Here is a 25798-nt window from a genome sequence, read left to right as displayed (position 1 = left end):
TTCTCCTGTCATACCCAACTTTACTTCTACTTGTTTTGCTCTTTTGCGTATGCCGAGCAAACCCGTCACTGAGACATCCCCTCACACTGATGATTCCTCTGTTATGGCTGCTCAACGTGATGATCGAAGTCGGTCTCGCAAGCCAAGTAAAGGACGTCCAAAATGTGACCATTGTGGCAAGTTAGGCCACAAGATTGATAGATGTTATGCTCTCCATGGACGTCCTCCTCGACCTGTAGCAATGGAAAATTCTGATCTACCTCCCCGATCACCGTCTGCAGACCATCCTACTTCATCTAATATCATAGACAAACTTGCAATCTATAACGAATTTCTCAGATGGTATGAGGATCATCAACACTCTGGTTCCACTACATCTGCATCTGTTGCACGTACAGGTACACCTTTTGTTGGTCTAACTCACTCCCTTGGACCTTGGGTCCTTGACTCAGGCGCCACCAATCATATCACTGGTTTTCTTCCTTGTCATGTCCGGATAATTTACCCTCGGTAACAATGGCTGATGGGTCTAGAGTCTCATCTCATGGTATTGGTACTGTTAATAATTTTCCATCCATATCCATTGATCATGTACTTGATGTCCCTGGGTCTCCCTTCAACTTATTGTCCATTAGTTGTTTAACTCGTACTTTTAATTGTGTTATTTCATTTACTAAAGATTATGTTTGGTTGCAGGACCGGAGTTCGAAACACATGATTGGCACAGGATGTGAGTCTCATGGCCTTTATCATCTCCGCCCTTCACCATCCCTTCTTCATGCTCAGTTTCGTCATCCTAGTCTTGCCAAACTACAACAACTTGTCCCGAGGTTGTCCACATTATCCAGTTTGTCGTGTGAGTCCTGTCAGATAGGGAAGCATACTCGTAGTTCCTTTCCTCGTAGTGTCTCACAACGGGCGTCGTCCCCCTTTTCATTGGTTCATTCTGACATTTGGGGACCTAGTCGTGTTAAGTCCATTTTAGGTTTTCAGTATTTTGTTACCTTTATTGATGACTATTCCAGATGTACTTGGTTGTTTTTAATGAAGAATCGTTCTGAGTTGTTTTCTATTTTCCAATCTTTTTTCAATGAAATAAAAACACAATTTGGGGTGTCTATTCGAAATTTACGTAGTGATAATGGCCGTGAATACCTTTCTCAACCGTTTAAACAGTTTATGGCTTCTCATGGCATTCTTCACCAAACCTCATGTGCTTATACCCCTCAACAAAATGGGGTGGTTGAGCGCAAGAATAGACACCTTATTGAAACAACTCGTACACTTCTGGTTCATGGTCAAGTACCCTCACGTTTTTGGGGTGATGCAGTTCTCACATCATGTTATCTTATCAACCGCATGCCATCTTCCGTCCTAGATAACAAAATCCCTCATTCTATCTTATTTCCTCAAGACCCTCTGCATCCATTACCTCTTCGAGTTTTTGGGTCTACATGTTTTGTTCATGATTTTAGTCATGGTCTTGATAAGTTATCTCCTAAGTCTCACAAATGTGTCTTCTTAGGATTTCCACGGTCACAAAACGGCTATAAGTGTTTCTCCCCTTCCCTCAATCGTCATTTTATCTCTGCTGAAGTCACTTTTGATGATTCTTCTTTTTACTTTTCACATCTATCTTCTAGTTATGTACCTCTCCCTGTTACTGTTGATATTCCTCTTATCTGTGATCCTCCTGGTGATGCTCCACCCATTTTGTCTTCTCCTTCTTTAGACTCTCATTCACCACAGGATGATCCTTCACCTCCACCCCTTCAGGTTTATAGTCACTGTAATTGTCTCCCTCATGACTCACTTCCGGTGCCGCCTCATGTGTCTCCTCCGGCTCCAGCAACTGAGTCTGACTTGCCTATTGCCCTCCATAAAGGTATACACTCTACCCGTAACCCTTCCCCCCATTATACTGTTCTTAATTACCACAGATTATCTCCATCTTTTTATACTTGTCTCTCATCCATTTCTTTTGTGTCAATTCCCAAATCTGTGGGTGATGCCTTAACTCATCCTGGTTGGCGTCAAGCTATGATGGATGAATTAAGTGCTTTACAAGAAAGTGGAACTTGGGAGCTTGTCCAATTACCATCTGGAAAGTCTGTTGTTGGTTGCAGGTGGGTGTATGCTATCAAGGTTGGTCCTGATGGCACAATTGATCGTCTAAAAGCTCGACTGGTTGCCAAAGACTACACACAGATTTTTGGTTTGGATTATGGTGATACTTTTTCTCCAGTGGCAAAAATGACCTCTGTTCGCCTATTCATTGCTATGGCCGCTCTTCGACAATGGCCTTTTTACCAACTTGATGTCAAAAATGCTTTCCTCAATGGTGATTTGCATGAAGAAATTTATATGGAGCAACCGCCTGGCTTTGTTACTCAGGGGGAGTCATCTGGATTGGTATGTCGTCTTTGCAAATCCTTATATGGCCTAAAACAGTCTCCTCGGGCCTGGTTTGGTAAATTCAGTTGTGTTGTTCAACAATTTGGTATGTCTCACAGTGAAGCGGATCATTCAGTGTTCTATTGCCACTCGAGTGCTGGATGTATCTACTTAATAGTGTATGTCGATGATATTGTTCTCACAGGAAGCGACTATCTTGGCATCTCTCAGATGAAACAACACCTTTGTCATCATTTTCAAACCAAAGATCTTGGCAAACTCTGATACTTTTTGGGTATTGAAGTAGCACAATCCAATGATGGTATTGTCATATCTCAGAGGAAGTATGCGTTAGACATCTTGGAGGAAACAGGGTTAATGAACTGTAAATCTGTTGAGACACCTATGGACCCTAACATCAAACTCCTACCAAATCAGGGGGAGCCTTTCTTAGATCCTGAACGGTACAGAAGACTAGTTGGTAAATTAAACTATCTTACTGTTACGCGTCCTGACATTTCCTTCGCAGTTAGTGTGGTGAGTCAATTTCTAAACTCCCCATGTGAAGACCATTGGGATGCAGTTGTTCGCATACTGAAGTATATTAAAAGATCACCTAGAAAAGGTTTGCTATATGGCCCTAACAACGATACAAAAATCATTTGCTATTCAGATGCTGATTGGGCTGGTTCCCAATCAGCATACTGAAGTATATTAAAAGATCACCTAGAAAAGGTTTGCTATATAGCCCTAACAACGATACAAAAATCGTTTGCTATTCAGATGCTGATTGGGCTGGTTCCCCTTTTGATAGGAGGTCTACTTCTGGATATTGTGTCTCTATTGGTAGCAACCTGATATCTTGGAAAAGTAAGAAGCAAAGTATCGTGGCAAGGTCCAGTGCAGAAGCAGAATATAGAGCAATGGCATCAGCTACTTGCGAGCTTGTGTGGCTTAAAATATTGCTTAGTGAATTGAAATTTGGAGATGTCACTCACATGATACTTATATGTGATAATCAAGCTGCTCTCCATATTAGCTCTAACCCTGTCTTCTATGAGAGAACCAAACACATTGAAGTTGATTGTCATTTCATTCGAGAAAAAATCATATCCGGAGATATCAAGACTGAGTTTGTTAACTCAAGCAACCAGTTGGCAGACATATTCACTAAGTCCTTACGAGGACCTAGAATTGATTATCTTTGTAACAAGCTTGGAACATATGATTTATATGCTCCAGCTTGAGGGGGAGTGTTAGATGTTAAGATGTGTGTTTCTGTTATTTGGGCTTAGTCTATTCTGTATTAAGGGCATTGGCCCATATCTTACAATATAAATAAACTATCCTATGTGTATGCTAAACACACAAGGGATATTTTCTCCCAATCTTCTCTATTTCTCATACTTACCTTTATAAATGATTGTACTCGTGTGACATGGGTTTTCTTACTAAAACAAAAGTCTGAAGTCAGCTATATGGTTCAGCATTTTTTCTCCATGGTAAAAGAATCAATTTGGTGTTAGTATTAAGAGGATTAGATCCAGTAATGCCAAAGATTACTTTAATCATGGGCTTATTTCCTTTTGTCAAAAGGAAGGCATCATTCATGAGTCATCTTGTGTCAAAACACCTCAACAAAATGGGATTGCTGAGAGGAAAAATGCACACCTTCTAGACCAAACGCGAGCCCTTCTTTTTCAACATAAGGTTCCAAAAATGTTTTTGGGGGAGGCTGTTCTCACTTCCTGCTATCTAATTAATGGACTACCTTCTAGTACCCTAGCTTCCAAAAGCCCTATGGAGGTTCTGTCCTTTTTTATCCTAATGTGTCCACATCCAACCACCTTATTCCAAGAATATTTGGGTGTGTTTCTTTTGTCCATGTGCACAGTAGTGATAGAGGTAAACTTGATCCTAGAGCCTTAAAATGTGTTTTCATAGGATACTCATCAACACAAAAAGGATATAAATGCTATCACCCACCATCCAAAAAATTGTGTCTAGAGATTTCACCTTTTTTGAACACAAAAGTTACTTCCACCAAGATCATCCCCAGAGGGAGATTGCAAGAAATGAAGATGATCTTCTTATGCTCCTTGACTTAAGTTTAGAACCAAAAATAAGGACTAAAAGTGTAACAACTGAGAAGGAACCCACTCAGGATGGAACTGATATAAGATTTGGGAAAAAATTGGTTTATACAAGGAAGACAAAGGTCATTCCTGAATCTGTCCATGTCCAACAATCCAACCCAGCATTACATGAGGTAACTAACCCTAATCTTTTAATCTCCATTGAATCAACCTCTGATTTTAAGAATCTGCAGGAACCTGAATCCAGTTCAGCACCACTTTATGAGGACCTAGATATTCCAATTGCCCTTAGGAAAGAGACTAGGAAATGTACCACCAAGTCGTTGTACCCTCTAACCAATTACTTATCCTTTAAAAACTTCTCACCTACCCATAACGCCTTCCTCACAAGCCTAAACACCACAACCACACCTACCTCTTCATCTAAGGCAATGAGTGATAAAAAATGCAAACAAGCCATGGATGTGGAAATGGAAGCATTAGAAGAAATAGTACCAGGGATTTGGTTGCTCTCCCAAATGGAAAAACCAGTAGGATGTAAGTGGATATATACTATAAAATACAAGGTTGATGGGTCCATTGAGAGGTTCAAAGCAAGGTTAGTAGCTAAGGGATTCACTCAAACCTATGGAGTGGATTACATGGAAACCTTTGCTCCAGTTGCCAAAATGAACACAATTAGGGTGATATTATCCCTAACGACTAATTATGGTTGGAACTTGCAACAATTTGATGTTAAAAATGCCTTCCTTCATGGATAAATTCAAATTTACATGGAATTGCCCCCTGGATATAAGGGAAAAATAGCTGCCAACACTGTTTGCAAGCATTGTATGGGCTGAAACAATGACCACGTGCATGGTTTGGGAGGTTTACTAAAGTTATGATAGGTCTGGGCTTTAAATAAAGTCAAGGAGACCACACTCTATTCATTAAACACTCTAAGTCAATGGGAGTAACTGTGTTACTAGTTTATGTGGATGATATTATAGTGACAGGTGATGAGGAGGAGGAGCAAAAACTGTCAGGCCAACATCTAGCCAAGGAATTTGAAATTAAGACCTTGGGAAAATTGAAGTACTTTTTGGGAATTGAAGTGTCTCATTCTAAAAATGGAATATTCATATCTCAACAAAAATACATCACTGATTTGTTGAAAGAAACTAGTAAGACAGCATGCACGCCTGCAAGTACACCAATTGATCCTAACATGAAACTGGGAAATGCAAAAGAAGATATTGTAGTTGACAAGGAAATGCATCAAAGGTTATTTGGTAGACTGATTTATTTATCTCAAACTAGACTTGATGTTGCATTCGCAGTGAGTCTAGTTAGCCAATTCATTCATCAACCAAAGGAGGTTCACTTACTAGTTGCACTAAGAATTGTACACTATTTGAAAGGAACCCAGGCAGGGGAATTTTGTTTGAACGAAATGGGAATGTAAGTCTAGAAGCATATAGAGATACAGACTATGTAGGATCAATTGTGGATAGGAGGTCAACTACGGGATATTGCACTTTCCTTGGAGGGAATCTCGTGACTTGGAAAAGTTAAAAACAAAATGTGGTAGCTAGATCCCGTGCTAAAGCAAAATTCAGGGCAATGGCATAAGGGATATGTGAACTACTTTGGCTGAAGATCATCTTTGCAGACTTAGTAATAAAATTGAATGAACCAATGAGACTCCCTTGTGATAACAAATCTACTATTATCATAGCTCATAATCCAGTGCAGCATGATAAAACCAAACATACTAAGGTTGACAGACATTTTATCAAAGAAAAATTAGACAGTGGTCTAATTTGCACTCCATGTCTCTTCACAAGACAACCTTGCAGATATTCTAACAAAGGCGATAAACAGCAACAACTTTGAGAGTATTGTTTCCAAGTTGGGAATGGAAAATACTTATTCACCAGCCTAAGGGGGGAGTGTTAAAATATGATTTATTTCTGTTAGAATCATTGTTTTTTTATTAGTTATATTTTTTTCCATATTTAACAGATTATAATTATTGTGAATATTGGGGATATCCCTGAATCATAGGGATCTGATTGTTAAACAACTTTGAGAGTATTGTTTCCAAGTTGGGAATGGAAAATACTTATTCACCAGCATGAGGGGGAGTGTTAAAATATGATTTATTTCTGTTAGAATCATTGTTTTTTTATTAGTTATATTTTTTTCCATATTTAACAGATTATAATTATTGTGAATATTGGGGATATCCCTGAATCATAGGGATCTGATTGTCTAGGAGTTATTATTGCTTCCTAAAATAGCTTCCTAGCCTTGTATATATGGATTGTATTCTCAGCATAATAATATAGAAGATTCTACCCTAAATTCTGAGACTTCCAAAAGAGACTTAAGAAGGTAGGATCCCAGTCACTCACTATGGATGTTGGTACCCCATGTAGTTTGACAATTTCCTTTAGAAATACCTCTGTTATAGACTTGGCTGTGTAGGGATGTTTCATGGGTATGAAAGACCCATATTTGCTCAACCGATCTATCACTACTAACTATGCGTCATACCCATGAGATTTGGGTAACCAGATAATAAAGTCCATGCTGATTTCCTCCCATATTCCTTGAGGAATGGGTAGAGGTTGTATTAGGCCTTGGGGTAATGAGGCCAGATACTTATGCTGTTGGCAAACCAAACATGCTGCCACAAAATCATTTACTATTTTCTTCATGCCAATCCAATACAGCAATTGTGCCACCTTCTGGTAAGTTTTGTTCACTCCCGAATGCCCTCTTGTTGATGTGGCATGGAACTTTGCTAGCAAATGAACAATCCATAAGGACTGAGCAGACAACACTAAGCGACCCTTGTAATGGAGGCATTGGTGCTCAGAAGCGTACGTGGGGTTGGAGTTGGGGTCTGCCCTCACCTCTTCTCTGATTTTTCTCAGGGTTTTGTCATCCTCTACCATATCCAGCACCTCTTGAAAGTCCTACCCGTAAGGTTTGGCAATCCTCCTTTTCCGCCCCTTTCCTGGACAGGGCATCAACCACCCTGTTGAAAGCTCCTGTTCTATAAACTATCTCGAAATCATAGCCTAGCAATTCAGCCAACCAGTTTTGTTGGTTTTGGTTTGTAATCCTCTGTTCCAGCAGATACTTGAGGTTTCTTTGGTCTCTATGAACCAAAAATTTCTAACCCAGAAGATAGGGCTGCTAGTTTTGGATAGCAAGGACTAAGGCCATCAGCTCCATTTCATAGATTGACTTTGAGAGAGAGGTTTTCGATAAAGCCTTGTTGAAATACGCAATAGGCTTTTTGATTTTGAGACAACACAACCCCCACTCCCCTACCCAAAGCGTCACACTCCATGTGAAATGCTTGAGTGAAATCCAACAAGGCCAACACAGGGGCAGAGGTAATAGCCTCCTTTAAAGCCGTCATAGTTCCTCTACTCTACTGAGACCAACAGAATTGACCCTTCTTTAGAAGATCAGTCAAAGGTCGGGCTATCTTACCATAGTCTCTGATAAATCTTCGATAATAGCCTGTAAAACCTAAGAATCCTCTCAAGGCCTTAATGTTTCTCAGTTTCGACCAATCACTGTTGCCTCCAATCATATGGCGAAAATATATGATGGTTTCAGGAAAGTGGTCGGGGCATTGTAAAAACAATCCTCCCATGTCCTGTTGTAAATCAGGATGTCATCGTAAAAACAAGGACACATTGCCTCAGATATGGCCTCAAAATCATATTCATCATGCACAGGAAAGTGGTCGGGGCATTGGAAAGCCCAAAGGGCATAACCAGTAACTTATAATGACCTTGGTGAGTCCTGAAAGGTTTTTTCAGGATGTCTCCCTCCCTCATACGTATTTGATGGTACCCTCAAATCATATGGCGCAATCATATTTCGACCAATGCAACACTGTTGCCTCCAATCATATGGCGCAAATATATGATGTGTCTCCTCCCGAATTCACACTTCTTTTTATTAGCTAACAACTATTGTTGGCCCAAGGTTCCCAAAACCTGTTTGAGATGCCTCTTATGCTCCTCCCACGTCCTGTTGTAAATCAGGATGTCATCGTAAAAACAAGGACACACTGCCTCAGATATGGCCTCAAAATCGTATTCATCATGCACAGGAAAATGGTCGGGGCATTGGAAAGCCCAAAGGGCATAACCAGTAACTCGTAATGACCTTAGTGAGTTCAGAAAGTTGTTTTCTGGATGTCTCCCTCCCTCATAAGTATTTAATGGTACCCTGCTCTTAAATCCACCTTCAAAAAGTACTTGGCTCCTTGCAACTCATCCAGCAGCTCTTTGATCATAGAATAGGAAACTTGTTAGGTATAGTGGCCCTATTTAGAGCTTTGTAATCAATACAAAATCTCCAGCTCCCATCCCTCTTCTTCACCAAAATCACTGGGTTGGAGTATGGACTGTTGCTAGCCTGATAATGCCCATCTCCAACTTCTCTCTGCCACTTGTTTCTCGAGCTCGGCCTTCATCAAATGCGGGTACCTATAGAGTCTCACATTGACCGGATCCACCCTGTCCTTGATGGGAATCTTGTGGTGTAGATGTCTGATAATCCCCTCAAACTCGCCCAGGATTTGCTCTAAATCTTCAAGCTGGTCGTGAGTCAACTGCGCCATTTCCTTACCTTCCTCCTCTAATTTTGTTTGACCCAACACCCAGACCAAGGTCTCCCCTGATCATCACTTCCTCATTTTTCTGACTAATCTGGCTTCAAATGTCCCCTTGTAACCCAGCAAAAAAATATCCCAATAGCTACTCCTCAATTACTTCTGTAGTTTGAGCCACCAACATCTCAAACTGATGGCATATCCCTAAAAATTAACTTTTGTGTTGGAATGGATAGTCTTTCAAACATATGCATCCAACTCAAGACAAATAAAAGCTTCAAAGATGCTCCTACTCTCCAAGACCTTGATCATTCATTCGATTTAAGCTGTATCATTGTTGGGAGCTATATTCTTCATTTACTCATTATAACATTTGTTATAACTTGTGTTATAAAATGTGTATTTGACCCTGGTGGAGAAGCGCACAAAACTCCAAAGAAGATAAGGAAGTTTGCCTTGTTCCATGTTGAAGATTTGAGGGCAAATCCTTTTCAAGAGGGAGGGAATGATGGCAAATCCCCTACCCATGGTCAAACACTTTCAAGAGAGTAGAAGTCATCCATGAAGATGATATCAACTTTACCTTGTGGGCCACCTTTGGAGCCATCATGGAGCATGGATTAAAGAGTAGTGTAGGTTTCTTTAAGGTTTGTATTAAGGCCTAAGTAGCATAGGATTTTCCTTAAGTTAGACATTCAAACCAAGTGGAAAGTGTGTGCCATGTGTCATGCTTCTATTGGAGAGGATTTGCTTTTTAGAAGTGGCCACATGGCACCCTACGAGTGGAGAGGATTTCTTTTTGGTAGTGGCCACATGTCCCCTACCATTGGAGAGGATTTGCTTTAAGTAGTGACCACACTGCACTCTAAGAATGGAGAAGATTGTGTTTTGTGAGTGACCACATGTGCTCCCCATAATTGGAGAAGATTTGTGGACACTTGTCCTGTTAGGGGCTGGAAAGTATATGAGAGAAGGAGGTATAGGAGAGAGAGAAGGGGACCAAACGTTAGACAAGGGGGAGCGAGTTGGCCGAATGGTAGAAGGCGGGAAGCAAGGTGGCCGAACGGTAGACGAGGGGGAGCGACCAGGCCGAACGGTAGAAGGCGGGGAGCGAGGTGGCCGAACGGTAGACAAGGGGGAGCTACCAGACCGAACGATTGGAAGCAGCGAGGAAGCATCCTAACTGCCATAGCGCTTACGATGGACGGGCAACAAATTAGAGTAATAAGAGAGATATTCTGAGAGGATATTCAGCAAAATATAATTAGAGTAAACAAAGTCATATCTAGTAAATAAGTTAAATATAGTAAATAAGGCTAAATATATTCATATAAGATAATTATTGCAAGTAGGATTATTTTCTAATATTCAGTACAAGTTGCGCGGGAAATAATTAGTATAAATAAAGGGGAAGTCTAGAGTTAAAGGTATGCTTTTGATTTGTGAGTTTTGTAAGAGAGGTTATGCTCTCAGGTGACTGAAGGAGATTATTCTCCCAGTTATTGCTTGTTTTCTTTAATTCAGTTATTCTTATCAATAAAAGAGGTTTATTCATCCATTTTCTTTTATCTATTTATCTGTGAGAGTGCGTGAGAGGTTGTTCTGGTTACGTCTCCTACTCAGTTACGTAACATGTCCACTCCTTAAAAGGCCTCACTTTTACCAAAGAGCAAAGGTGGGAAATCATGCTTTTAGGGTTAGAAGGAGACACCCTTGGCCTATAAATACTGGTGTCTCCACCCTTGCATTTCATCTTGGATTAATGTAATGTTATGCTGCCAAATTATGTTTCCTAGATCAAAGACTAGAGCAACCCAAGAGGCCCCTCTAGTCACCTTCCTCCTTGGGTTGGCCTCACCTCTCTTGGAGCCACCAAACACTACACAATCACCACCATATCTCCTAGAGGCCATGAACTTCTACACCATCCACACCTTATCTCATCATCCTTAGACCATTTACCTCCACTTTTCCGCACCATCCATCCAAGGAAACACCCCTCCATGCACATCTCCTAGTTTTGGCCAAAGCTAGCTAAGGAGAATGTCATCACAAACTCTTGAACGTACTCCTCCACTGTCTCCTTCTGTCTCACCGCTGCTACCTTTTCAAAGATCGGCCTTTATTCCTTCCCCTAAAACTCCTAATCAGCACCTCCCTCAACTCTTCCCAAGAAGGGTTCTTGGTTTTCTTTTTCCAGAACCTAAACCAATAACTCGAGCCTCCCTTCATGCAAATATAAGTCAACATGAGCCTCTCCTTTTCCGTGACATTCTGGATGTCAAAGAATTTTTCCGCCTTTGAGATCCACCCTAATGGGTCCGACCCCTTAAACGTGGGCAGTTCTTCCTCTGAGCCCTCTTTCTTCCCTATCTGATCCCATTCGCCGATCCCTAACTCCCCTTCTGCTATGAACTCCTCCACCTTAGTCTCTAGCGAATCCATCCTCCCCTCCAAAGCATTCAGTCTTCCTTCCATCACACTACTCTCCCAAGGATTTGGTAGGTCAGACCAATTTGATAGATTTCTTTAGGTAAGAAATCAATCTCTCATGAACACAACACTCACACACCTAGATTACTGGAAAAAGAGACTGTATATTATTCTTGTAATCAAAGAATACAAAAATACAAGAGCCCTTTGCCTTCTTATAAAGACAACCCCTACCAACTGACCAACTGCTAATAATTACAAACACCCCTAACCCCTATCACATACCTACTAGTTTTTTTCTTCTCAAAATACTAGTTTTGTGGGATAGTCCAAATGGTCAGTGGGTCAATCCAAAAAGTTTATTTGTTTACGAAAAAAAAGGAATTATATATATGTATGTGGGTAAATGGATTTAGTTAAACTTAGATTGTGTTAGAAATGGACTTTAAGCCTAACTCAACCCCACAAAACCGGCTTGTAGGGTGAGGTTTGCACTCACTTATAAACTATGAATTGGCCTTATCTCTAGTCGATGTGGGACTTCCAACACACCTCCTCACACCGAGGTATATACATCTCAAGCGTGAGATTAGATATTTTTAATGGGTGGTCCAATAGCGGCCCAATAGCGGATGGAACAATATGCCCAGCAAACAACAAATATCGCTAGGATAGGCTCTAACCATGGCTCTGATACCATGTTAGAAGTGGACTTTAAGCCTTACTCAACCCCACAAAACCGACTTGTAGGGTAAAGTTTGCACCCACTTATAAATTATGAATTAGTCTTATCTCTAGTCGATGTGGAATTCCCAATACACCCCCTCACGCCGAGGTATATACATCTCAAGCGTGAGATTAGACATTTTTAATGGGTGGAACAATATGCCCAACAAACAACAAATATCACTAGGATAGGCTCTAACTATGGCTCTGATATCATGCTAGAAAATAGGACTTATACTTCCAGATTTTAATCTGACCTTGCTATATGCTATACTTCCAGAATTTATCTCAGATTGCTATGCAGGGCCTAGACAAAATTCATTCAACTCACATTTCTCAATTCAATTTGTGTACTGTGCTGGAAAAAGGGACCAACAAGGGAAAAATATACGAAAGCTTCCTAAACCTTACCAAAAGGCATTTTCTTCTGGCATAAGAAGTAGCAATAAACCAGCAAAGAAATTCATTGCCTGCAAGTATTAAAATAACATGATTTAAAGACAGGTTATGTTGATGGAAACAACAAAGAGTATCATTACCACCACTGAAGAATTGTTAGATACCATCAACTACAACAACCACTACCAAAATGAAAAAGCAAAAAGCAAGAACTATGGGAATGCATTGTCAATATATTACACCTCATACTTCACACTTCAGAGGACACAGAAAATTTTCAATTCACTTAGGCTTAAGGATTCAAGTAGGAGCCCAGGACTCTAGATATACTATAACTTGAAAAGGATTTAGTTGTATGAGAGAAAAATATCTTATTGAACTGAATAATTGAAATAATACATAAGCCTCTATATATAAAGAACTCTACCACAAACAATGATTACAAAAAGATCTATAGCATCTTATAACAACACACTTGTAATGATTACAAAATTTTCTTGTAACTTAACAAAGTACTTTCTCCTGACTCAACACTCCCCCTAAATCATTCTCAACTAGCACGGAAAGGCCTTTTATAAACAAATTTTCTAACTGAAGCATAGATGGAAAACATAAGTTGTTATACGGCCACTATGAAGGAGTTGCATGAGTCTCAATTAGGTCACAGTAGGTACTTCAATACTTTTAAAAGAATAGCAAGGGTGGTGTTAGGTTTCTTGAGAGTAAGAAACCAATCTATAGATCATATATTAGGATTAAACACTCAAAACTGACAATTCAACATAAGTTCAAATTAACATTAATGGAAAACATAATTAAGGGAACAGTCAACAGCATCCAAGGGAAATAAATCCCTTCATACAAGATAAACCCTGTCCAAACTTAAGAAAATACAACACACCCACCAGAAGGAACCTTTTCCTCCTTAAAAGATAACCCTTACTAAACTGAATAACTACCTCTAACCACCCCTAAACTGCCCTAAACTACCCAACCACTGTTAACTGTCATGAAACTTCTTATTTTGAACCTTCTTCCTAACATACACCTTAAAGGTCTTATCAAGTGGTTTACTGGGAAGGGATAAAACGTGATATCAAGGAGTTTGTGATGCAGTGTGAGGTATGCCAATGCAACAAAACAGAAACATTAGCCCTGCAAGTCTGTTACTACCACTGCCCATTCCTTCTCAAGTTTGGTTAAATATTCCTATGGATTTTATTGGGGGGTTACCCAAGGTGCAAGGCAAGGATACTATTTTGGTCTTGATAGATCAACTCATCAAATATGCCCACTTTTTAGCCCTAGCTCATCTTTTTACACCCATTCAAGTGGCTCAGTTGTTCATCAAAGAAGTGGTGAAACTCCATGAGTTTCCTTCACAATAGTTTTTGACCGAGACAAGATGTTTCTTAGCAATTTTTGGCATGAATTATTTAGACAGGTTGGTACCAAGTTGAAGTTTAGCACAACCTACCATCTGAGGTTGTTAATCATTGTTTAGAGACTTATCTGAGGTGTATGACCAGTTCTCACCCCAGGAAATGGCCACAATGGTTGCCTTGGGCTGAATTTTCGTTTAATACCAATTATAATGCTCCTAAAAAAATGACTCATTTCAAAGCTCTATATGGTCGTGACCCTCCCATACTTTTTAAGGGCAATCCTATTCCTTCTAAGGTCCACAGTGTTAATCAACTCCAATAGGAATGTGATGCACTCTTGTAGGAGTTAAAAGCAAACCTATGCCAAGCCCAACAGCATATCGTGTGCAAGCTAATAAGTATAGGCAAGATGTGGAATTTCATATTGGTGACTGGGTTTTTCTTAAATTGCAGTGTTATAGACTGAGATCTTTAGCTCACAAACCCAATGAAAAACTAAGTCCTCAATTCTATGGCCCTTACAAAGTGATTAACCGTATGGGAGCAGTTGCTTACAAATTAGATCTTCCTACTCACTCCTGAATCCATCCATTTCTCCATGTGTCTCTTCTCAAGCATGCAATTCACCCAACGACTCTTATTTAGGCACTACCATCAGCATTAATAGAGGACTTAATCCTAGATGTTTCTCCACAAGAACTTTTGGATACCCAATTCAATAAGGATGGCGAGTTGGAAGTTTTGATCCAGTGGCACCATCTTCCCTCTTTTGAAAATAGTTGGGAGGCTACAGTTACCATCAATAAAGAATTTCTTGCATTTCACCTTGAGGACAAGGTGAAACTCCATGGAGGGGGTATTGATAGGTTTAGTGGCAAGGTTTATGTTAGAAGAAATATAGGAAGCAAGTAGTTATAACTTCCTAGCAGGTAGTTATAACTTCCAGCAGTTGTATTGTGTAATTATCTATTATATTTTGTTTATGTTGGGTTGGTTTTGGCTTTTTTTTTTCCTTTCTAGGAAGGCGAAAGGGGAAATCTGGAGAGTAGGGTACTCTTGAAAGACTTGGTGGATTGTATGCTGATATTTTTCTGTTTTTACCATTTCGGTAGAACATTATGTTCATTTCTAATTAAGTCATATGTGTTAATCTATCTATCAACTATCTAGTGAGTTTTGAATACCTATCACAGGTTTTGGAATTGACATAGTAGAAATAGAAGAAAGGCAGACATAAAAAGATGAAGATAATATGGCAACTCAAACCAATGTAATGAGGAGATGGATTACAGGTAGTGCGTATACCTTTACAGAGGGCAATTGGAAGTTCAGACTCAGTTGTTAAACCCGGAGGAGATTGAAGGATTGGCACTAGAAGTGAATCATCTAGTGAATGATGAGAATGTTGTCGTCAACTATATACCTGAAGGGTTGGTGGAGGCGGAGAATTCGAAGGTGGATTAGACACAACAGGAGAATTACGAATAACAGGAATATTCACTGTAGTAAAGGGAAACACACACGAAGAAAGAGACTTAAAGTACAGAAAAGACTTATTGAATGTGAATTCAGTTGAAATAAAAAACCGGTTAAGGAGAGAAGCATTTATATCCTTGTTGTGAAGCTTATAAAGAAAAGGAACAAATGGAAAAAAAGAAAGGCATAGACCTAGTGGGACTAAGTCCATCTATAGAACCTGAGAGGGTATATAGATGATAAGATAGAAGGTTGTGAGGACAATGTTAGGTTTCTTGGTGACAAGAAACTAAATTACTAAATTGGCTTAAGGAAATAGCACGCAAATCTTACTGCAGCAACATAAGATAACACTTTAATTCGTAAAACAAAGTAAAAGAGAACATCAAACAACTTCCAAGGGAAGAAATTCCCTTCTACACAAGTTAAGACCTCTTTCTAAATAACCTACTCCACACCCAAAACAAGGGAGCCCCTTAAAAGATAATCCCTAACCCCTATATCCAAAGGAAATGGTTGAACAGGGGTAGATTTGGAACTGTCACCTTAGGTTGACTCCAACAGAGAAAGTAGTAAAAACAACAGTTCAACCCTTCATCATGCACCATGGGGGATGAGTGTCAAAGTGTGTAGCCGCTCCGATGTCAGCTCAACTCTGGGAGTTGTCAGATCAGAGGATAGCGAATACACTAGTGTAGCTACTCAAATTGAAGGCTTTTGTAGCAGCGGCAGCAATGGCAGTGACAATGGTCATGAAACACAAATTGAGTGCACTTTAGGCACCCCTAAAAAATGAAAATCGCAGCTAGGACAGCAACAAACAAAATATGGAAGTAGAGCCACCCCCATAAAGTAATGATTACAAAAGATCTCCAGTATCTTATAACACCACACTTATAATGATTACAAAACCTTCTTGTAACTTACCAAAATACTGTACCGTGACTCAACACTATATTGAAATGCATCAACATAATAAAGGTTATACCAAAAGCAAATGAAAAAGGCATTAAATCAACAAGTGATCATAGGAATTTAACCAGTAGGGTTTAGCAAATCACTAACAACAATGCTAGGGAGAAAAATCTATAACAATGTTTATTTTCAAGCATGACCTCTGTTTTGGATTTGTCTTTTTATTCAATTGCTTAGTCCTAGGATCACCAAATGATCTTAAGCAACTTTTTCCTATAACCAAGTATCCTGAGGATGCAAGACAATCAGTATCAAGTAATTACTAACTTAATGATCTTTTTGAAAAGCATAATAACACCTTGACAATAGTTCATAATTGTGTTCAAGGTGAGCATATACACACATTAGAAAACAACAAAAAGAGTCAAGCATAAGTTTTCAGCACTACACAAGAAATGGAAGGAGATTTGAAAATTATGACACAAGTAATCAAAGAACTTTTCAGTATTTAACTACATCAACAACTACACATTTTGTAGTTCTTGAAGAAAATAAATCCATCATTTGTTATATGTAATAATTAGTAAAAGTGCATAAGTACCTAAATGTTAAAGAAATTAGACTCAGCATTTATCTCTAAGAAAATTAATTTCAATAATACATGCAAAAGAATATTCTCTACATAAACTGTAAGTTAAAACATAGAAATGAACCAACAAATTCATACACAGATTTTTCAGTTACAACATTACATCAACAATAACAAGAAATTTTAATAGAACGGAAAGTGAACTAGTCCCTTCACATGAAAAATACTCATTTGGAAAGGGATGAAAATTTTATGAGTATCAAATCTGATGAAGCTTGAACATCAGGTAGTAGTTGCAGTATTCACCAAGAAAGGTTCTTTTGAACTCCAATTACCTGACAGTACCCAACTTTAGGGTTATGTCGAGCATATGCTAGCAGTAAACGCCTCAGGGAATTTCTGCCATTTTCATCCAAAGCAGGGTGACCTGGGAAAGTTCGTGGTAAGTCCTGAGAATGAAAAATGAGGTTTAGTCTAAGGAGAGAGCCAGCATTCAATACAAAGCAAAAGATGCAGCACGTACAAATCAAAATAAAGTCCAGGGCGCATGCAGCTAATGACCTTCTCAATCTGCTTTTTCCATTTCCCAAATGCAGCAGATGAGACATCTTGCTCCTCACTTTCATTACGAGCTAACAGATCCTCATAATAGCCTTCCACCCGTCGCTTCTTCACACCTACAAAGGCTTGCCAGACCTGTAACAACAATATTGTAGTGTAGGGAAGGTTGCGATACTTTTCCCCCAATAAAATAACTTCAGTGAATTAGAAAAAAATTACCTCTCCTCTAAGATCCTTCGGGACTCCTCCTTGAACAAGGGACTCCAGTTCTTTCCATCGAGAGAAAAGTTCAGGTGAGTTCTGATCTAATAAAGAATTTTCTTCCTTTGAGCCATTGATACCATCATCTACAGGTTTAGATTCTTCTATAGATGGAGGATGATTACTATTTCTATTTATTTCTGCACCTTCCATTTTCTTTCCCTTGACACGAGAACTGAATATTTCTTCAATGCCAATAAGAGATGGCCTAATTTCAGCCCAGTGTTGAACAACCTTACGAGTCTTTCTTTCTTCACAATGATGAAGTTGCTTTCTAGAGATATTTCCGATTTCACTGTGAGAAATAAAATTCTTGTCTCTTGAAATACCGCCTTCACTAACCCTCCCTGGATTAGTACCCTCTTTAATCTCAGTGCCTTCAGAAGTCTTCCTGTCACTGTAGTCACCTCCTATGCCAACCTTGATAGCATTAGTCTCTTCTTCTAACTCACAAAACTTCCTTCTACTTGAATCATCCCCGTTATTTGGCCTATGTGGAATTCTCTCTTCGTTTACCTCATCACTTTTAGGTTCAGCCTTCAATGTTTCTTCATGTTCATTAGAAGTTGGTCGAGATGATTCAGCTGCATGTTCAAGAAAGTCGTTCCATTTATCTGATCTCTCATCTTCCTCTTCCTAATTTAATGAATATATCAGTTTAGGGATGATCATAAATTGAATCTGCGCTGCTTATTGTAAAAAACCAGTTCTTAGGATTGAAAGGATAAGATCATTTAATTAGGCTCCATTTTTGCAGTATCAAAAAGCTAAAATGCACACTTCTGTTGTTTAGTATAATTTTTTGTTAAAATGATAAGGAAAAAAATTTAAAATGCTGCCTACAAATTCATTTGTCATATGTTAATGCCATACTGCAAAAGAAACATCTAGCAGTTATTTGCAACTATTAGAGGGTGAGATTGTTGCCTTGTAGCCTAGAGGTCATGGTTCAAATCCTGGAAACAGACTCTCTGCTTCTGAATGTAAAGCTATGTGTGTCTACATCTACCATCCCCCAATTAACTAAGTAGGAGTCTTATGCACACGGGTCTGCTCAAGTCTAACCATATGACTTCCCACATCATGTACCCTTTTTGAACCAATAGAAAAATGTCAAAAAACCTGGTCTTATTTAAACTTCTTCAGAAAAACGGAATATCTTCTCTCATAAAAAAAGACACATGACAATACCTATTGGAACAAACATGTAGTCTTCGTTGGTTTTTATTCTTCATCTTCTTAATGTAACTACTCATTTCGTCACTTCAGGAGTTTAAATTTATTTCAAGATATTTATACTTTAGAAAGTCAAGAAAGCATTAATTACATTTCTCCAATAAAGGTATTTTAGTTGAAAAGGGCTATTATGTCATGGTGATTGGTAAAATATATAATTTTGTTAACATATGCGTCCTCATACTTTACTTGGAAATTAATTTTAAGTGGAGGGAACAATAATTAATGGATGATTAGAACAAAAATCATTGTCACTCACAGCCCAAGGTTTGTCATTTTTTACTATTTAACAAAAGCACTCACGGAAAAGGGGAAATCTCCTTTCAATATTTACCCAATAAAGGAACTATGTATCTTTAATAATGATGGACCTTAAAGTGCTTCTACTTAATTAGACTGATAGTAAATACGCAAATGGTACATTAATATCCCAAAGAAATGTGGTTTTGCACGCGTACTTCAATATCGGATTGAAACCTTAAACCTGGATCATCAGAAACATGAAAGCAAAAGTGAAGTATGATAGTAAATACCTTGTATATGGGAAAATACTCCCTGTATCGTTGTGCGTATTGAGGCCTTAATGCAAATCCATAAGAATCCCTGCTAAACAGATTGTTTAATTATAGTTATGTTGGGAAGAAAGTTAGAAGAAAAAACAGAGTATCGTCATTTCCAAAAACAGAAATAGACAATTGCACGTAACACCAGCACATAAACTACAATTTCTATAAAATTGCCGAGCATCACAATCTCTAACATTCTCTCCATTATCCGTAGAAATTTTTTGAAAATCACAAATCACAAGATTTTGTCAAGAAGTTTTAACATGTTTGAAAGAATGTTGTTAACCTTATCTAATTTTTCTCTAATTTCTAAACAACTAACAAATTAAATTACATACGTAACACATGCATGTAACTAATTCTACCATATTCGTATGCTACCTGGAATCAACCTCCAACGAGCGCTTACTCAGTAAGGACAACAACATACTTTAAAAACAGGTACAGTTCTACAGCCCATAGCTTTCGCTCGCAAAACCAAACTCACAGTGTTAACTAACGGTACCACCACATTTCAGACTCAAGATCCAAGTACGCTCATTAAACCGATTCCAGAAGGAATAATCAACCAAAGAAAACCGTGTTCGGAATTCACGATCGGGATAAAAACCAATCGAGTTGACAGTGTCGTTTCTGTTTCACAGTTGGTAGAAGCATTCCAAAACGGACAAAGTCGCGATAAGTTAGTGCCCAAGGACGCGTGGAAAATGGTGTGCAGCACTCCATTTCTATATATTTTGTACATGGACCCATGCGTGCATACCTGGTGTGTTCGAAATTGTGGACGAGATTGAAACTGAAGTGCGCCATTTTCGGTTGCGTTGGCGAACGAAGTTGATTTACAAGAATACAGATGGTGAGCAAGAATGAAGGAAGATTCAGTTAGCCTTTCGTCTTCTGTATATATATATATATATATATATATATATATATATATATATATATATATATATATATATATATATATATATATATATATATATTATTAATTATTTAAAATAATTATCTTATTAATTTTATCTTTTTAAGTGACTTTTATTTTAAATTTAACCGTTTTTTTAATTTGACTATATTTTTTTAACTTAAAAATATCTTAAAGTTAAAATAATTATTTACAATAAAAATTATATCATTATAATAATTATTTATATTTATTTTTATAGTTATAATTTTTTTATTTGTTATTATCATAAAGAAATACATGAACATAACAGAATTTATATTTTCTTTCTCAGTTTTTTCCTTCAAATAAAAATTTGGGTTAAATATGTTTTTAATCCTAAACTATTGATGGTTCCTCTTTCAAAATAAGGTACAATTTAGTCCTCATTCTTTACGAAATGTTCGTTTTAATCCTCAAAACTTTGGTTTTAGTCCTCGTTTTGTTCTAAATAAGGATCCCAAATTTTTAACCGTGTTAGTTTTTGAAGACTAAAACGAACGTTTCGAAAAGAATGAGGACCAAATTATACCTTGTTTAGGAAGAGGGACGAAAACCAAAAACGGATCAATAGTTTAGAGACTAAAAACATATTTAACCCTAAAAGTTTTTAAATTTATACTTGTATATAAAGGATTCCTTTCTTTTTTTTTTGTCTTTTCCAATTTTATTTTTAAATAAGTTTTTCAAAATTCATATTTATATATATATATATATATAATGAGATTCTACTTTTCAGTGTCCACGTTAATTTTATGTAATATCTCATTTAATAATATAAAAATATTATAAAATTAATAATGCAAAACACGTAAAAATATATAAAATATTAACATAATTATCCCACTAATCATATAATAAAATATACATTTTTAGTAGAATATTATACACAAAGAAACTAATTTTATTTAAATCTTTAAAAAAAAACTCTTATAGAAAGAAATCAATACGAACTAAAAAAACTACATAACACATCACCACCTTCCTTAATATATATCTGTCTCGTAATATATATCTGTCCGGCGCCACAGTTCTTCGTCGCCCGCCACTGTCCGCCGCTGCCCGCCGCCGGCCGCCGTCAACTGTCGGCCACCGTTGTCCGTCGCCGGCCACCGTCCGGCCACCGCCGCCGGCCACCGTCGTCCATCACTGTCACAGTTTCCTTCGTCTGAACCCTTAGGGTTTTCTTGTTCCTCATTAGTATTATTCGTCTTCTTCAGAAATGGCGTCTAGCAGTACTCTTTCCTTCTCTGGAAGTCCATCAATTACCTCCGAGAAGCTAAATGGAAAAAATTATCTATCATGGTCTGCTGCCGTTGAAATGTGGTTCCTTGGCCAAGGGCATTATGACCACCTTGAGCGAGATGGAAGCCATGTGTCTACTGAAAAAGCTTATCAGTGGAAACAAGCAGATTTCCAGTTGTGTGCCCTGTTATGGCAATCAGTGGAACCCAAACTTCTTGTATCTTTGAGGGCTTTCAAAACTTGTCACTCCTTTTGGAAGAAAGCCCAAAGCATTTATGCCAACGATATTCAACGTTTCTATGACACTACGAACAAGCTTGCATCTCTTAAAATGGCAAACCATGATATGGCGTCCTTCATGGTTGAAGCCCAATCTGCTGTCGAAGAACTTAGGATGTTTTTGGAAGTAGATCCATTAGAGGATATCAAAAAGAAACTAGACAAATTTTACATGGTATTGATCCTTCGTGCCCTACATCCCGATTTTGATCATCTCAGAGATCAACTTCTAACTAGTCATGAGGTTCCCTCTATGGAAACATTGACCACTCGCCTTCTGTGTGTCCCGGTATCTCAAACTCAAAAAGCGCATGAACTAGTGGAACCATTTGTCATGGTTGCCACACGAGGAAGAAGAGGACATGGCACTAGAGGAGGAGGACGAGGAGGTCGGGGACGTACGCAATGCACATATTGTAAAAGGATGGGTCATACTCAAGAGAATTGCTACTCCTTACATGGTTTTCCTTCCAAAACTACCAATATTTCGAAGACTGAAACTTCCACTTCGAAATCTGAAACCTCCACTTCTATGTTTTCTGAGGATGAATATCAAGAGTATTTAAGGTTAAAGTCTAACAGCTTGGCACAACCATCTCAATCTCCCAATACATCAACAGCCTGCGTTTCTCAATCTATGGAATGTCAAAATTCATGGGTAATTGACTCAGGTGCTTCTGATCACATTTCTGGTAATACCTCTTTGTTCTTATCTATTTCCTTTCGAGAAAAACCTCATTTCATAACCCTTACAAATGGATCTAAAACTTCTTCCAAAGGAGTCGGTCATGTTTCATTGTCTCCCTCCCTCAATCTCAACTCAGTCCTTTTTGTCCCTAATTGTCCTTTTAATTTAATTTCTTTAAGCCAGTTGACTAAAATGTTAAATTGTTCAATAACCTTTGATCATAAATCTTTTTTTATACAGGAGCGTGGTTCGGGGAGACAGATTGGAGAAGGATATGAAGCTGGCAGATTATACCATTTTGGATCTCGTCCAATGGTGTCTTGTGTTGCTACTCCTAATCCTAAAGTGCTACATGATCGACTTGGCCATCCTCATTTGTCCAAATTAAAAAAGATGTGTCCTGAACTTAGTGGTCTCCAAACCTTAGAATGTGAGTCATGTCAATTAGGAAAACATGTTAGATCTTCCTTTCCTAAAAGGTCTCAATCAATATGTAATTCTAGTTTTTCCATCATCCATTCTGATATATGGGGACCTAGTTGTATCTCCTCCTTTGGTTTTAGATATTTTGTTACCTTTATTGATGAATATTCAAGATGTACTTGGGTTTATCTTATGAAAAATCGTTCTGAATTGTTAGCTATCTTTACATCCTTTTTGAATGAAATCAAGAATCAATATGGTCAAGTAATCAAAATATTAAGAAGTGATAATGCAAAAGAGTATTTCTCATCCTCCTTTTCTTCCATCTTGAGTTCCCATGATATCTTACATCAGTCTACTTGTCCTCATACACCACAGCAAAATGGTATAGCAGAACGAAAAAATAGACACTTGGTTGAAACTGCTCGTACCCTTTTGCTTGGTGCCCATATTCCTGTCCATCACTGGGGGGATGCCATCTTAACTGCATGTTATCTTATTAATAGGATGCCCTCCTCCTCTCTTGATAATAAAGTCCCTTTCTCCATTTTGTTTCCTAATGATCCTCTCTTTCATACATCTCCCCGAGTGTTTGGCTGTGTATGTTTTGTTCATGACATGTCTCCAGGTCTAGACAAACTCTCTGCTCGCGCTCTCAAATGTGTCTTTTTAGGCTATTCTCGACTTCAAAAAGGATATCGGTGTTACTCTCCTGAAACTAAGAAGTATTACATGTCTGCCAATGTCACATTCTTTGAACAGACTCCTTACTTCTCTCCATCTGTTCAGGATGTTTCTATCCTCCAGCAGGTCCTTCCTATTCCAATGGTTGAGTCAAATAGCTCCACTGTCTATGTCATTCCAAGTCTTGATCACAATCCTTCTACACCTGTTTCTCCACATACTGAGATCATCCCACACAGGGCCCCAATGGATAGTCCACCTCCCCAAGACAATGGTGAATCTCCTACTTCAGATTCTTCTCCCTCGTCACCTCCTCCCACGCCTCCTGGTGCAAATGATTCAGCATGGCCTATTGCCCTCAGAAAAGGTACTCGTTCCACTCGAAACCCTCATCCCATTTATAATTTTCTAAGCTATCATCGATTGTCGCCCTCTTATTTTTCTCTTTTATCCTCAGTGTCCTCTGTTGTTATACCCAAGAATGTGAAAGAAGCACTTGATCATCCTGGATGGCGACAAGCTATGATTGCAGAAATGCAGGCTCTTGGCCACAGTAATACTTGGGAGCTGGTGCCCCTTCCCCCAAGCAAAAAGGCGGTTGGTTGTCGATGGGTGTATGCAGTTAAAGTTGGTCCTGATGGTCAAATTGATCGGCTCAAAGCCCGGCTTGTTGCAAAAGGTTACACTCAGGTTTATGGTCTCGATTATTGTGACACTTTCTCTCCTGTAGCCAAGATGACTACTATTCGTCTCTTCTTTGCCATGGCAGCCATTCGTCACTGGCCACTTCATCAATTGGATATCAAGAATGCCTTCCTACATGGTGATCTTGAGGAAGAAGTTTATATGGAGCAACCTCTTGGGTTTGTTGCTCAGGGGGAGTCTGGTATGGTATGCAAATTGCATCGATCTCTATATGGCCTCAAGCAATCCCCACGTGCTTGGTTTGGAAAGTTTAGCTCCATTATTCAAAAATTTGGGCTAAAACGCAGTGAAGCAGACCATTCAGTTTTTTATTGTCATTCTTCTCTCGGGAAATGTGTTTACTTAATAATATATGTTGATGATATTGTCATTACAGGAAATGATGCTGTTGGAATATCTCAACTAAAAGAGTACTTGTGTAGACATTTTCAAACCAAGGATCTTGGAAGTCTCAAATACTTCTTAGGCATTGAAGTACCGCAATCAAAAGATGGAGTTGTAATCTCCCAAAGGAAGTATGCTCTTGATATATTACAAGAAACAGACATGATTGATTGTAGACCGGTAGACAGTCCCATGGACCCAAACCAGAAATTAAGGACAGAAGAAGGTGAATTATTCTCCGATCCAGAGAGGTATAGGAGGCTGGTTGGCAAACTGATTTATCTCACTATTACAAGGCCAGATCTATCCTTTGTAGTTGGAGTGGTTAGTCAGTTCATGCAGGCTCCATGTGTTGACCATTGGAATGCTCTCATTCGCATTCTAAGGTATGTAAAGAAGGCTCCCGGGCAAGGATTTTTATATGAAGATAAAGGAAGCATTCATGTCTCTGGGTATTGTGATGCAGATTGGGCAGGTTCACCTATTGATAGACGGTCTACAACAGGATATTGTGTTTTTCTGGGAGGAAACATTATTTCATGGAAAAGTAAGAAACAGAATGTAGTAGCTCGATCAACCGCGGAAGCCGAGTATAGGGCAATGGCATCACTAACATGTGAACTTATATGGGTGAAACAATTCTTTCAAGAGATTAAATTTTGTGACATCCATACTATGAAGATGTATTGCGACAATCAAGCTGCTCTCCACATTGCATCAAATCCAGTGTTTCACGAGAGGACTAAACATATAGAAATTGATTGTCATTTTGTTCGTGAAAAGTTG

The 25798-nt window shown here is 38.6% G+C and overlaps 1 protein-coding gene across 5 annotated transcripts in view; it reads right to left on the bottom strand.

Moving 5' to 3' along the window:
• LOC108320239 (uncharacterized) overlaps positions 1 to 20540 on the bottom strand; it is a 48011-nt gene extending 27471 nt beyond the window's left edge. For 3 of the 5 annotated variants that reach the window (XR_008247733.1, XR_008247734.1, XM_017551614.2), the window contains exons 1-6: positions 20046 to 20530; positions 19632 to 19701; positions 17821 to 18498; positions 17602 to 17736; positions 17376 to 17489; positions 12688 to 12746 (exon numbers count right to left, since the gene is read on the bottom strand). Coding sequence is in view for 3 of the 5 variants with exons in the window: in XM_017551614.2 (XP_017407103.1) it covers positions 12688 to 12746; positions 17376 to 17489; positions 17602 to 17736; positions 17821 to 18498; positions 19632 to 19701; positions 20046 to 20092 (1103 nt within the window). In the remaining 2 variants the exon portion in view is untranslated. Of the gene's footprint in view, positions 1 to 12687; positions 12747 to 17375; positions 17490 to 17601; positions 17737 to 17820; positions 18499 to 19631; positions 19702 to 20045 lie in introns of all 5 variants that reach the window. The other 2 variants (XM_052874677.1, XM_017551613.2) reach the window with 2 other exon arrangements.
• Between the last annotated feature and the right edge of the window lie 5258 nt (positions 20541 to 25798).

Source organism: Vigna angularis, chromosome 3, assembly GCF_016808095.1.
Source record: "Vigna angularis cultivar LongXiaoDou No.4 chromosome 3, ASM1680809v1, whole genome shotgun sequence".
In the NCBI taxonomy this organism is placed as follows: Eukaryota; Viridiplantae; Streptophyta; class Magnoliopsida; order Fabales; family Fabaceae; genus Vigna; species Vigna angularis.
This window is presented reverse-complemented; position numbering and strand designations above follow the sequence as displayed.